Source organism: Clarias gariepinus, chromosome 16 (assembly GCF_024256425.1).
Source record: "Clarias gariepinus isolate MV-2021 ecotype Netherlands chromosome 16, CGAR_prim_01v2, whole genome shotgun sequence".
Classification (NCBI taxonomy): Eukaryota; Metazoa; Chordata; class Actinopteri; order Siluriformes; family Clariidae; genus Clarias; species Clarias gariepinus.
Genome location: NC_071115.1, coordinates 5,128,234 through 5,143,254, shown reverse-complemented (window position 1 = coordinate 5,143,254; position 15,021 = coordinate 5,128,234). Strand labels below are relative to the sequence as shown.

Below are 15,021 nucleotides of genomic sequence, written 5' to 3'. Positions count from 1 at the left end.
AGCTCCTTTGTCTTACTGACGTTCAGGAGGAGATTGTTTCTCTGGCACCAGTTCTCCAGATTTCCAACCTCCTCCAGGTAGGCCGTCTCATCGTTGTTCGTGATCAGGCCCACCACAACAGTGTCGTCAGCGAACTTGATGATGGTGGTGGAGCTGGTAGTGGCCACGCAGTCGTGGGTGTACAGAGAGTACAGCAGGGGGCTCAGAACACAACCCTGGGGGGCTCCAGTGCTGAGAGTGAGGGAGGCTGAGAGATGTCCGCCCATCCTTACTGCCTGTGGTCTGCCAGTCAGAAAATTGGAGATCCACTGACACATTGATGAGCTGAGTCCCAGGTGCTCCAGCTTGGTGGTAAGTGTGGAGGGAATTATGGTATTAAATGCAGAACTGTAGTCGATGAAGAGCATTTTCACATAATTCCCCCTCTGAGTGTCCAGGTGAGTGAGAGATGTATGAAGGAGATGAGAGATTGCATCGTCCGTGGAACGGTTTGTACGATAAGCGAACTGTAGTGGGTCTAGTGTGTCTGGTAGTGAAGAGATGATGAAGTCTCTGACCAGGCGTTCAAAGCACTTCATCACTACTGAAGTGAGGGCTACAGGGCGATAATCATTGAGGGAAGCAGGATGAGGTTTCTTTGGGACAGGAACAATGATGGACTCTTTGAAGCATGTGGGGATCACCGACTGAGATAAAGAGATGTTGAATATCTCAGTGAACACAGGTGCTAGCTGGTCTGCGCAGGCTCTGAGAATACGGCCTGAGATGCCGTCTGGTCCTGCTGCTTTCCTGGTGTTCACTCTCTTGAAGGCTCTCCTCACGTCATGCTCAGTGATGATGAACGCGCTTCCGGTGCTGGCAGTGACTTCCTGTTTGCAGCCGTTAGCGCCGCTAGCATTAGCATCGCTAGCGTCTTTAGCTGCAGCCTCGAAGCGAGCATAGAACGTGTTCAGCTCGTCTGCCAGAGACACGTCTGCGTTTATCATACCGGATGTTGGTGCTTTATAATCCGTTATTGTCCTTAATCCCTGCCACAGGCTCCTAGAGTCACTCTGTTGGAGTTGTGACTCTAGTTTCCTCCCGTAGCGCTGCTTCGCCTCTTTCACCGCCTTCCGGACGCTGTATGACGCAGCCTTGTATGGTTCCATGTCCCCCGACGCGAGTCCCGTGTTGTAGGCAGCGGTGCGAGATCTCAGAGCGTCGCGGATGGTTTTATCCACCCACGGCTTCTGGTTGGGAAACGTTTTAATAGTCTTTTTTTCTACGGTATCGTCCGCTAGTTTCCCGATGAATCCCACAACCGCTTCCGTAAACACGCTGACGTCACCATCGGAGCTGTTTCGGAACATGTCCCAGTCTGCGTCATCGAGTGCGTCCTGTAACGCGGCCACCGATTGGTCCGTCCAGCACGCGACCTCCCTCTGAACCGGAACTTCCTGTTTCAGCCTTTGTTTGTATTTTGGCATGAGGAAGATGGCGGCGTGGTCGGATTTACCAAACGGTGGACAAGATTGTGCCTTGTAGCCGTCCTTGACCGTTGTATAGCAGTGATCCAGTGTCCTTTTGCCCCTGGTGGGGCAGGTGATGTGCTGATAAAAGTTCGGCGCTGCGCGTTTGAGGTTGGCACTGTTAAAGTCCCCCGCCACAATAAGCGCAGCGTCCCAGTGCTGTGTTTGTTGCTGTGTGAGTGCCTCATGCAGCTCGCATAAGGCAGTGTCCGTGTCCGCTTGTGGTGGAATATAAACGGCGCTGATTATGACCGATGTAAACTCCCGAGGAAGGTAAAAAGGACGACACATGATGGACAGTAGTTCCAGGTTGGGTGTGCAGGAGCGTGTGAGAGGAACAACGCTCGCGCTGTTGCACCAGCTGCTGTTCACCATTAAACACACGCTGCCTCCCCTTGACTTCCCCGAGTCCCGCGTCCTGTCCATGCGGTGAACCGAGAAGAACTCGGCCGGCTGGATGGCGTGGTCCGGCACCGCTGGGTTCAGCCGTGTCTCGGTGAAGCAGAGGAGATTGCAGTCCCGAATGTCCCTCTGGAACTTTATCCTGGCCCTGAGGTCATCGAGCTTGTTTTCCAGTGACTGGACGTTGGCGAGCAGGATGCTAGGCAGAGGTGTGCGGTGTGCACGTGCTCTCAGCCTGTTCCTGACGCCGGCTCGTTTCCCTCGGGGCCGCCGCTTCGCGTCGCGTCCTTTGTTGTCCCTCAGGATCTCACTCGGCCAGCTCGGATCCGGAGTTAAAAACGTCGAATTGTGAGTACATTGTATACCAATAGAAACAAGAGTGTCTCTATCATAACTAATGTACCCCATGGTGGTAATTTTGCCGGTTTTAAAACGCTGTAAACTAACTTAAAGAACAAAAACAGAGAAAAGGTGGTCGGAGCAGTCGTGACGGCAGCCGACCTCACCGGCGCCATCTTGAATGTTGTGATCTGGGTGGAAACCCGAGTGTCAGAGGGAGGAAAGGAGAGAACAAGTTGGGTGTCGTCTGCATAACAGTGGTATGAGAATCCATGCGATGATATGACCTTACCAAGAGACCGGGTATAGAGGGAGAACAGAAGAGGACCAAGTACTGAGCCCTGCGGGACACCAGTAGAGAGTCTACGTGGGGCAGATGTAGATCCCCTCCATGTTACCTCATATGACCTATCTTTTAGGTAAGAAGCAAACCATTGCCACGCTGTTCCACAAATTCCAAGGCTTGTAAGAATAGATAATAGAATCTTGTGGTTCACGGTGTCAAATGCAGCTGACAGGTCTAGGAGGATGAGGACAGATGAAAGTTTAGCAGATCTAGCAGCATGGAGCTTCTCAGTGACTGACAGAAGGGCAGTCTCTGTGGAATGTGCCACTTTGAATCCAGATTGGTTTGGGTCATTAAGGTTGTTCTGTGAGAGATAAAGAGACATTTGATTATAAACCGTTCTTTCAAGAATTTTGGAAATAAAAGAGAGCAGTGATACCGGGCGATAGTTGTTAACTTCTGATGGGTCCAGGCAGGGTTTCTTGAGGATGGGAATAACCCTCGCCTTCTTAAAAGTGGCAGGAACATGACCAGATGATATGGATTGGTTGATGATGGCTGTGGTGAAGGGAAGGAGGTCTCGTGAGATGGCCTGGAGCATTGTGGAAGGGATTGGGTCTAATGAACAGGTGGTGGGGTTAGATGACGAGATGATCTGTTGAATCTCATCAGATGACAGGTTGGAAAATTCTGCTAAAGGAGGGAAGGAAAGGTCCTGAGGTTCTGCCGTAGGAGTTTGGTTGAGAGCGAAGGACTGGCGGATTGCTGCAATCTTCCCATCGTAGAATGTGGCAAAATCATCAGCAGTCAGAGAGGAAGGGGCAGGAGGAGTCGGTGGGTTGAGTAGTGAGGAGAAGATGTTGTGGATTTTGCCAGGATCATGTGCAGACGCTTCCAACTTTTGTCTGAAGAAGGTAGTTTTGGCAAAAGTCACATCACATGAGAATTTGGAAAGAAGAGTCTGGTAAGAGATGAGATCTGCATCAAGCTGTGATTTCTTCCATCTTCTCTCTGCAGTTCTTAATTCTCTCCTGTTGTTGCGCAGTACATCAGATAGCCAAGGAGCAGGACAAGACGTCTTCCTTGCAATATACCTGACAAGTGCTTCATCGCTCCTCCTCGTTTCTTTGTTTGATACAATTTTTATTTAATATTTAATAGATATGTGTTAAATTGTTTGGTCCAGTGGTCAAAACAACATTCCCCCTCTTATCTCACCTTTTACTTATTACTTATTCATATCTGGGGCGGTCTCTTTGGGCCTCCAAAATTTCAACTCTCCTTTTTCCTTTTTTCAAAGAGAGTTTGGTTCGTTCCTTTTTTCCCAACCTGAATATTGACCACTAGTGCTTTTTTCCATCAGAAAAAGCTTTGTTTATTATACTTTTTTCTTTTATGATCTCAAGCTTATAATGAATAATTATTGAACTTAACTACGGTTAGGGTCAATATGGTTCATTTTGTCAAAGCTTGATTACATTAGATTAAATTATTATTATTATTATTATTATTGCATTATTATCATCATTGTTTTACTTGACTTAAAAGACTGATCATTAAAATTTTAAATCATAAGATAATTTTATTGATGGATTTTGGTTTTGTAGTGTAATATAGAGTTAGTTAGTTGTAATAGTAAGGGATAGTAATAAATTTAATTATTAACAATCGACCGCTTTGTTTCTTAGCTGAAATAAAGGAAGGCTGACCATCTGTGTACTCTTTGTCCGGAAAAAATGGAACTTAAAGTTATTTCTATAACTTTCCCCAAGCTTTTCTGTTGATCTAAACACTTTCTGCACTTTCCTATTATGATCTGCATGCTTTAAAGTTCCTTAATTCTCGCTCTCTGTGTTACTGGGGTTGTGGTCAGAGTTCCTGAGTTCCTCTAGTGCAACCTTAACCGTGTCTTCATGGACGCATTGTCATGCTGGAACAGGTTTGTTGGGAAATAATAATGTAATGCAGTCCTGTTGGTCATAGAGCCGCAGTGTGTGTGTTTGTGTGTATACACTGATCAGCCATAACATTATGACCACCCACCAAATAATTCCATTTAGGGCATTTGGCAAATGCCTTTATTCAAAGTGCCTTATGTTTTTTTTTATCTCATTTTACATCTGAGCAGTTGGGGTTAAGGTCTTTGCTCAACGGTGTGACAGTGGCAACTTGGTGTTGGTGGAATCTGAACTGTGAACCTTCTGCTCAGTGGTTAAGTCCAGTGCCTTAACCACTGAGCTGCCCCTGCCTAATTAAGTAGATTCTGCCTTTTGCCACCAGAACAAAGCTTTCCCAGAATAGGTGAAGCTATTATAGCTGCACATAGTGAGCCAATTAATCATCATATTGTGGCGTGGGTGGGGTTTGACAGACGACCATCATGCTTTGCGGGAGGGGTTATGATGTGTTCACCGTGTTGGGGAAAGGTGTTTGGGGTAGTGGCTTCGGCCAGGTTGTGTGTGTGTGGAGATAGATGTCTGTTTAGTGTGACTGTGGAATGTGGTATTGCTCAATAAAGTACTCCCAGCCATTTGCATTGGGCAGCCAGGAAGCTCACTTGTCTCTCCAAGTTCTGCTTAGCGGTAAAAACTCTACATTTGGTGACAGAAGTGGGATGGAGAGTAACGGCTTAGAGCGCACCCCAGAGCAAGCTACAGCTCCGTGCGCCGTCAGCCGGCGAGGCGACCTGCAGCTGCACCTGCCGTCCTACAACGGCGCTGTCGAGCCCCACGCATTCACCGCCCAGGTGGAGCTAGCCGCTGACTTCGCGGGCTGGTCCCCGGGGGAAACAGCCGTCCGGGTGGCCCTCTCGCTGGAGGGCGAAGCTCTCCGGGCGTTGGAAGACCTCCGGCCGGATGAGCGGAAGGACTGGGCGAAGTTGCGGGAGTCGCTACACTTCCGGTTCGGCGCGAATGACCGTAACGAGGCCGCGTGCGAGGAGCTGGCAACCCGCGTGCGGAGCGCCTCCGAGCCACTAGGGGCGTTCGCCATGGACCTGAGATCTCTCGCACGCCGGGGCTACCCGGAATTCGGGCCCGTCCAGCAGGAAGAGCTAGCACGGCGTGCGTTCCTGCGGGGAATTCGGCCGTCGCGGCTTCGCGAGCACATCCGGTTGGCGGCACCGGCTTCCCTATTCGAGGCGCTGCGCGAAGCCGAGCGCGCAGAGCCCATCATGGCAGACCACCACGGCGAAAGAGCCGAGCGTTTTCCCGTGGCTCGGGGCCGCTCGGTAGGTGAACCTAGCCGGGGACAGGGCTACCCGTCGCGGCTAGGCCTCGACTCAGCCTCCGAGATTCCGCGGCCACGCCGAGGCCAGGGACTGACGGATTACCGCTGCGACGCTACCAGGCCTGAGGACAACGTACCGTTAAAACTAGCCGAGGAGAAGCCGCCTCCTACAGCCGTCTTTGCTTCCCCAACGGCCGGGTTCAACTTCCGGTCAGGACGCGTAGGAAATCGTGCGGGTGTCTACGTGAACTGTGGCCTAGACAACGTTTCGCTACGGGCGCTCGTGGACACTGGCTCTACGGTTTCGCTGCTGCGCTGGGGAGTATTAGATCAAGGCGAGCGCGGTTGTATGCTGCCGGACCCGGCTTTGAGCATTCGCACCGTATCGGGAAGTTATTTGAAGATACGGGCCTGTCGCACGGTGCTAATACAAGTAGGTGCAATCATTCTTTCCCATCCGTTCTTTGTGGCAGACATCGAGGATGATTGTATCTTGGGTTTAGACATTTTGGAAAGGTGGGGTGCGGTACTGAATCTCGTGGACGGAACTCTGCGCGGTAACTTCGGGTTAGCCAGGTTGCTAGTGCCCAAAGCGCAGCCGGACGGGTTAGAAGCACGCACCAGGGGGGCGGAACTTCCGGTGGACGCGCCATGTAAACATCCGGTAGCCGACCGAGCTAGGATAATGGCCGAGCTAATGCACCGTAGCAGTGTAGGGCTTAGCCAGTCACAGGCCGACACCGTGAAGTCCCTTTTGCACGAGTTCGCGGATATTTTCGCGGTAGATGAGCGCAAGTGCACACATACCAATCTGGTGCAGCACACGATTGATACGGGTAACGCAGCGCCTGTTCGGCTACATCCGAGACGCCTCCCATTAGCTAAACGAGCTATCGCCGAGCAGAAGCTGCGCGAGATGGCCGACTCGGGCGTCATAGAGCCAGCGTCCGGACCGTGGTCTTCACCCGTTGTGCTCGTGCGTAAAAAGGACAAATCGTGGCGGTTTTGTGTGGACTACCGGCGGTTAAACGAGGTAACGCGTAAAGATTCTTATCCGTTACCGCGGAAAGATGACGCGCTGGAGCACGTTGCGGGCTCGGCGTGGTTTAGCTCGTTGAATTTGCGTAGCGGGTATTGGCAAGTAGAGCTCGCCCCGGAAGCACGACCAAAAACCGCGTTCTCGATCGGCCAAGGGCTATGGCAATTTCGGCGCATGCCGTTCGGTCTCTGTAACGCGCCAGCGACGTTCGAACGGTTGATGGAGAAAGTGTTGACGGATATTCCTCGCAACCGTTGCGTCGTTCACCTGGACGATTTATTGGTGCACGGCAAGGAGTTTGAGGTCGCGCTAGCTAACTTGCGTGAAGTATTTTTGGCTATCCGGCGGGCGAATTTGCGGCTCAACCCCAAAAAGTGCCAACTGTTGCGGCGGGAGACGGGTTTTCTAGGACACGTAATTAGTGCTAGAGGTATTGCCACCGATCCAGCAAAAATTGCGGCAGTGCAGAATTGGCCTGAACCACTAAATGTGTCACAACTGCGCACCTTCCTCTGGTTAGCCTCTTACTATCGCCGGTTTGTGAAGGATTTTGCCACGATCGCCAGTCCGCTGCACGGGCTCACAAGAAAGAATCAGGCGTTTCGCTGGGACAGGGTGCACGCGCGTGCTTTTACTCGGTTACGGAAAGCTTTGGTCACGTCGCCCGTTCTCGGATATCCTGATACATCTCGTATGTTTATCCTCGACACGGACGCAAGCGATGTAGGGCTGGGGGCCGTCCTGTCTCAGGTTTCTGAGGGTAAAGAGCATGCTATAGCTTACTTCAGCCGCGCGTTGTCAGGACCGGAGAGGAACTACTGTGTCACCCGGCGCGAGCTGCTAGCGGCCCTTAAACATTTTAGGCCGTATTTATACGGGCAATCCTTCCTGCTGCGGACCGATCACGCTTCGCTGATGTGGCTGCTTAGTTTTAAAGAGCCCGAGGGGCAGTTAGCGCGATGGCTCAAGCGGTTGCAGGACTACCATTTTACCGTTCAGCACCGAGCGGGAAAACTGCATGCCAACGCCGATGCTTTATCCCGCCGGCCGTGCAGCAAAGAGCGTTGTCGGCACTGCGAGCGGGTGGAGGAGCGCGTGGGTGATCGCGACATCGAACACTCTCTGACCCCCGTGAAGCCGAATGTTTTCCCTGCGCAGTCCTCCGGAGCCCCCGTCGGTAATCAGCCGTCCGATCCGGTGTGCAGCCGAGTTATCGCGTCACGTAAACCATCGCCGGTAGCCGTTTCGCCTGTGCTCCAGATGGACTGTGATCAGCTAACTGCCGAGCAGGAGAAGGATCCGGCGCTGCAGCGGGTGCTGGGGTGGGTTAACGCGGGCCGGAGACCGGATTATGCCGCGGTTGCTCACCTGGGGCCCGAGGAAAAAGCTCTCCACTCGCAGTTCAACCGACTAGTGTTGCGGGGAGGTTTACTCTACCGTCACTGGGAACAACCGTGCGGCGCTGGCGAATCTTTTCAGCTGCTGGTGCCACGGAATCTGCGGTCACGAGTGTTGGGAATGATACACGGGCATGCGGGTGCGGGACACTTCGGAGTCACTAAAACGCTGCGGCGGTTGCGCGCTCGCTTCTACTGGCCGGGCTGTCACACGGATAGTGAACTCTTTGTGCACAGATGCGACATCTGCACGGCAAAGAAGGGACCTACCCAGCGCTCGCGGGCACCCCTGCAAGACTTTCGGGTGGGGGCACCCATGGAGCGTATGGGCGTGGACATTCTTGGGCCGTTTCCTATCTCCGATCGCGGGAACCGGTATGTGCTGGTGGCCATGGATTATTTCACCAAGTGGCCGGAGGCGTTTGCTGTCCCTGACCAGAGCGCTTCCACCACGGCTCGAGTGCTGGTGGATGAGGTGTTCTGCCGATTCGGCGCCCCGGAGCAGTTGCACAGCGATCAGGGGCGTAACTTCGAGGCGGAGGTGTTTGCGGCGGTGTGCGAGCGCCTCGGGGTGAAAAAGACCCGCACCACGCCCCTTCATCCGCAGAGTGACGGCCTCGTGGAACGCTTCAATCGCACGCTCACCACCCAACTCGCCGTGCTTACCAGCGACCGTCAAAAGGATTGGGACGAACATTTGCCTCTCGTGCTTTGGGCTTATCGCACAGCAGTGCAGAAGTCCTCACAGCTGACGCCAGCTGCGTTAATGTTCGGTCGCGAGTTGCGCACGCCCGTGGACCTTGTGTTCGGGTCCCCCCCACAAGTGGATTTACCCACGAAGCCGGGGTTGGATTATTTTTTTGTATTGAAAGACAAACTGTTCCGTGTCCATGAGTTGGCACGTAGACACTTGGCGGATGCCGGTGTTAAACAGCGCCGCGTGTATGACACTCACAGCCAGGGGCGAGACTTTGCTGCTGGGGAGCAGGTGTGGGTGTATTCCCCTGGAAGGAAAAGCGGGCTTTCGCCTAAGCTCATGTCTCACTGGGTGGGCCCCTGCACGGTCATTGCCCAGCTCTCCGATGTAGTCTACCGGGTGCGGTTGACGGGGCGGTCGCGAGTGGTCGTGCTCCACCGAGACCGTCTCGCCCCCTATCGGCCCAACGCCAGTGAAACATTGAACTCTGTGGAGGCCGGTCCGCCTCGGGAGGGGGGCTGCACCCCTCCTTCCCCCGCGGAAGGACTCCGGCGTTCACAACGCCAGCGCCGGCCACCGTCACGCCTCCAGGACTGAGTTCGCCATGGTGACCGGGGACGGTCACAGCTCGGGTGGGGGCAGTGTGGCGTGGGTGGGGTTTGACAGACGACCATCATGCTTTGCGGGAGGGGTTATGATGTGTTCACCATGTTGGGGAAAGGTGTTTGGGGTAGTGGCTTCGGCCAGGTTGTGTGTGTGTGGAGATAGATGTCTGTTTAGTGTGACTGTGGAATGTGGTATTGCTCAATAAAGTACTCCCAGCCATTTGCATTGGGCAGCCAGGAAGCTCACTTGTCTCTCCAAGTTCTGCTTAGCGGTAAAAATGCTACAATATATCATATTAAACCCTATGGATAAGGAATCAGATGTTACTCAAGTTTATATGCATGTGAAGGCAGGTGAGCGAATGCTTTTGGTGATGTAGTGTATTAGGCAGCAAGTGAACACGTGTTGGAAGCAGAAAAAAAAATTCAAACATAAAAACTTGAGGGACTTTGAGTGAGAAGGGGCCAAACTGTGATGGCTAGAGGACTGGATCAGAGCAGATCCAAAACGTGTGGGGTGTTCCCAGGCTGCAGGGGTCAGGACGTACAAAAAGTGATCCAAGGAAGGAAAACCAGTGAACTGGCCACAGGGTGGTGGTACAGTGGCGTAGTGGTTAGCACTGTCGCCTTGCAGCTCCAAGGTCCGGGTTCAATTCCTGGCCAGACTTGATTCCCATCTCTGTGTACATAGAGTTTGTATGTTTTACCCATGCTTGGTGGGTTTCCTCCCAAAAACCTGCAGGTTTGGCTAATTGGCGTTGCCAAATTGCCCATAATCTGTTGTCATGGCAAATCTCACCAAATTTTAAACAAAACCAAACAATTTTTAAATAGAAAAAAAGCTAAGAAGTATATTTAAGACAAACATAGACAGACAGCTCTGAACCAGTCAGAAAACCAGACACCGCACAAAGCTCTAACTACAGGGTCCTCGAAGTCCATAACTTCCTTATTTTACATGGGATTATATACCTGACAAGTGCTTCATCGCTCCTCCTCGTTTCTTTGTTTGATACAATTTTTATTTAATATTTAATAGATATGTGTTAAATTGTTTGGCCCAGTGGTCAAAACAACATTCCCCCTCTTATCTCACCTTTTACTTATTACTTATTCATATCTGGGACGGTGTCTTTGGGCCTCCAAAAATTAAACTTTCCTTTTTCCCTTTTTCAAAGAGAGTTTGGTTCGTTCCTCCTTTCCCAACCAGAATATTGACCTCTAGTGCTTTTTTTCCATCAGAAAAAGCTTTGTTTAATATACTTGTTTCTGTTATGATCTCAAGCTTATAATGATTACATTAGATTAAATTATTATTATTATTATTATTATTATTATTATTGCATTATTATCATCATTGTTTTACTTGACTTAAAAGACTGATCATTAAAATTTTGAATCATAAGATCATTTTATTGATGGATTTTGGTTTTGTAGTGTAATATAGAGTTAGTTAGTTGTAATAGTAAGATATAGTAATGGATTTATTTATTAACAATCGACCGCTTTGTTTCTTAGCTTAAATAAAGTAAGGCTGACCATCTGTGTACTCTTTGTCCGGAAAAAATGGAACTGAAAGTTATTTCTAAAACTTTCCCCAAGCTTTTCTGTTGATCCAAACACTTTCTGCACATTTATATTATGATCTGCATGCTATAAAAGTTCCTTATTTCTCGCTGTCTGTGTGTACGAGTCATCCTTCGGTTGCGCTCTTATGAAGTTTTCTACAGTTTTCTACTTGAGTAAGGTAAGAAAAGCGGTATAATAATATAAAATAATATAAAATTAGTAGGTATTAATAGTATATTGTTATAGTAAATTGAATATGGTTAGTTTTTATATTATATCAGGTTATATTATTACTATTAAATTTAGAAAAGGTTAATGCTGGTCGTGATAGAAAGGAGCCAGCACACACACAACCACTCACACAAACACAGAGTGCATCACTGTTATGGTATTAAAGGGGAGATCTACTCAATATTAGGATGTGATGTACAGTATATATATATAAATAAAGATACACTTACACATAAAGATGCGTCTTATGTTTTGTTGTCTTGCTTTATTATTAAGTGGCTGAAAGGAATCCAATCACTCACTGCATAATCAAAAAATAATTATTTTTTTTTAACACAGTCACGTGATCACCTGCCTCAAGGGCAAATTCTGGTTATTGCTTCTATCCTAGCTTACATCGATCTCCAGCGTTTCTGTCTAATAACACGATACACACTTGTGTCCTGACACACCTCATCCATCTGCAAGGTGTGCACGAGCAGGGAAAGACACACACACACACACACACACACACCAGACCAACGGGGGAACTCCTGATTTTATTTATAGCACGAATGCGTGCATGGCAATGCTGCGGCATCCGGCGTGTGGCGCTTAGATGGTTAAGTGGCACAGGGTGGAGTCTTGGGGGGGGGGGGGGGGGTATACCAGCTGGCACCTTCCCCTCCATCCATCCAACACACACACACACACACACACAGTGGGAGAATTAGGGAGGGGACGGGACTGACCACTAGATTACTCTAAGGATTACAACAAACACACACACACACATCGACAGGAAGAAAGAAAGAGCGGCAAGTGCGCACGGATCACGCGTAACCGCCGCAAGCTTTTTGCGTCCTCCCTGTCATCTGTCTCATCCTTATTGGACATTTGGTCATTTTTTGGAGCAGGTGACGACCAGGAGAAGGGAGTGCACAAAGGAAAAAGGGAAGAAAAAAAAAAAACAAAAGCAACAGAGAAAGAAAGAGAGAGAGAGAGAGAGAGAGAGAGGGAGCGATAGGCTGTCGCGTCTCGCGCGCTCGCTTTGGTCTGGATGGACAAGGCTGCACCTTTAGACACAGAAACACACACACACACTCCACACCTGCGCTTTGCATTCACTTATGCATTTATTATATCATTATTTTGATTTCGCTTGTTATTATTATTTTTTTGCGTTTTCTCGCAAAAACCACACGCGCACGCAGCAGTGATGTGTCCATTCGTGCAGATTTCCTGATTTGACTCCATCGTGTGTGTGTGTGTGTGTGTGTGTGTGTCTAAGTGTCTGAGTGAGTGAGTAAGTGTGTGTGTGTGTGTGTGTGGGTTTTTCTCCACTCATTAAGAAATTATCCACATTCCTGCGCCAGGTCGGGTCGCCTCACGCGCGCGTGTTCATGCGTGCGTGGATTAAGGCGCGCGCCACGCACGCACCGCATCCGCACGAACCGAGCCAGACCCGAAGCCGCGAAGTGTAAGTAGCTACTTATAGCTCTGTGCGTGTGCGTGTGTGTGTGTACATATATATATATATATATATATATATATATATATATATGTGTGTGTGTGTGTGTGTGTATGTGTTTGTGTGTGTGTTCTGGCGCGTGTCGTGATCTCGTGCAAAATCCCTCCTGTTGGCTGTAAAAATGCAAGCTGTGCTCCATGACTGTGTTTTTTTTTTTTCACGCAACAAGTAGACAAGCTTGAACACTTCCTTCTAAAAATAAAGGTGATGCTGAACCTTTTCAGTTTTTTGGTTAAAAGGATGTTCAAGTATGTTGATATGTAAATGGTACTGCTCTGCTGAGAGTAAAGGAGAGGAAATGATTGCTCTGATTCATGGCATGGCTTGAAAGAATCAGACCTTGATGTCAGTGTGTGTGTGCATATCATGAATTGATAAGGCTGTGGGATGGGGGTGTCCTGGGTGCACAGAGAGCAGAATAACAAATCCATCACAAATGATATATATATATATATATATATATATATATATATATATATATATATATATATATCATTTGTGATGGATTTGGATATATATATATATATATAAGAATAGAAGAATAGTATGAATGCTTTCTCTTTAAATCATCAGAACCGTTCTTGCTCACTATAAGAGACATTAACGTTATCGGATGTCTATATGAACCAAATGATCTCACCACAAATATTACCATTCATACTATGCACCAGTCTTTATAATAGAAAATTATGGTTCTTTTTTTTTTAACCATTTAAATGACATTTTGAACTGATGATTGGCTTCATATCACCTTTTCAGTAAGAACCCTTTCTGTTGATGGTTATTCAACCATCTTTTTGATAACTACATAACCTCACTATCAATTTTTACCATTTAAATGGAAGAATCTATATGGGTTGGAATGATGATTTGCTTTATAACACCTTTTCAGACAACCGGTAAAAGGTTCCCACCTTTAAGGAACCTTTTTAGGTAATGGAGAGAGAGCATTTAATTTTTTTGTCCTTGGTTCCATGGTGAACTAAATAATTTGGCCATAAACATTACCGTTATGTTGAACAATCTTCGAGATGGGACATTTGGTTTTATGTCGTCACTTAAGGAGAGAACCATGTTAGTTTCAGTAAGAGCCCTTCCTGTCAATGGTTATTAGTAATGGTAAATGGTTATTACCATTATATGGAAGAATTTATGTAGTTCTAAAGGATGATAGGCTTTATAACACCCTTTCAGACCACCATTATTTCTTCCGTTTCTCAACTTTTAGTTAATGGATTGAGAACATTAAGGTCTTTTTGTTGGTTCCATGGTGACAGTAAACATTACCGTTATATTGAAAAGTCTTTGAAATGGGAAATTATTGATTTGGTTTATGGTGTCAGTATGGTGTTCAGTAGAAAACCTTCCTGTTAGTGTATATTTATCCAGCTTTTTGTTAAATAACCCACCATCATTTTCGTAGCATTGTATGAAATAATCTATGTAGTTCGAAAGGATGATTGGCTTTATAACACCTCTCTTAGACAACCATTCTCTGTTTCTAAAGAACTAGAGAACATTAACATTTTATTGTTGATTTAATGGTAAGACCAAATTATTTTACCGCAAATGTTACCATTATATCGCACAATTATTGATGGTTTTGTTTGTTTCAGTAAGGAACCTTCCTGTTAGTGGATACTTATCCATCTTTTTTTAAATAACCCCACTACCAATTTTGTTCCATAATATGGAAGAATCTTGATGATTCGAAATGCTAATTGGCTTTATATCACCTCTATATCTCTGTTCTTAAAGAATCTATGGATGGAATGGATTTTAGTTGGTTCCATGGTGACAGTAAATGTTACCGTTATATCGAACAATCTTTGAGATGGGAAAATAATGACTCGGTTTATGGCGTCAGGTAGTTAAAAATAACCATGTTTGTATCCCTATTAACCTTTGATGCTTATTAATTAATGCTTTTTTTAAATCCAGGTTTTTGGTAATTTTACAAATCAGGGCCATAATAAATGCTTTCATTATGTCGAGGAGAAGGATTATTCACGTAGTTAATTGCGTACATTTAGAGAGCTGTTTTATTTTAGAACTATTAGCTGAGTGGCAGCAAACATTTTTTTATGGCTTCTAACGATTATAAATTAGCATCATGTAGAAGAATCTTTGATGTTAAAAAGGAAAAAATAATGATTCGGTTTATTATGGCAACAAGAACAACAAAACGTCATTTCAAAGAAGAATCATGG

At 47.6% G+C, this 15,021-nt stretch overlaps 1 protein-coding gene across 4 annotated transcripts in view; it reads left to right on the top strand.

Annotated features, from left to right (window-relative positions):
- Positions 1 to 10,943: 10,943 nt before the first annotated feature.
- kcnc3a (potassium voltage-gated channel, Shaw-related subfamily, member 3a) overlaps positions 10,944 to 15,021 on the top strand; it is a 111,151-nt gene continuing 107,073 nt past the window's right edge. For 2 of the 4 annotated variants that reach the window (XR_008365803.1, XM_053514748.1), the window contains exon 1: positions 10,949 to 11,248. Coding sequence is in view for 3 of the 4 variants with exons in the window: in XM_053514748.1 (XP_053370723.1) it covers positions 11,216 to 11,248 (33 nt within the window). In the remaining variant the exon portion in view is untranslated. Of the gene's footprint in view, positions 11,249 to 15,021 lie in introns of all 4 variants that reach the window. The other 2 variants (XM_053514751.1, XM_053514750.1) reach the window with 2 other exon arrangements.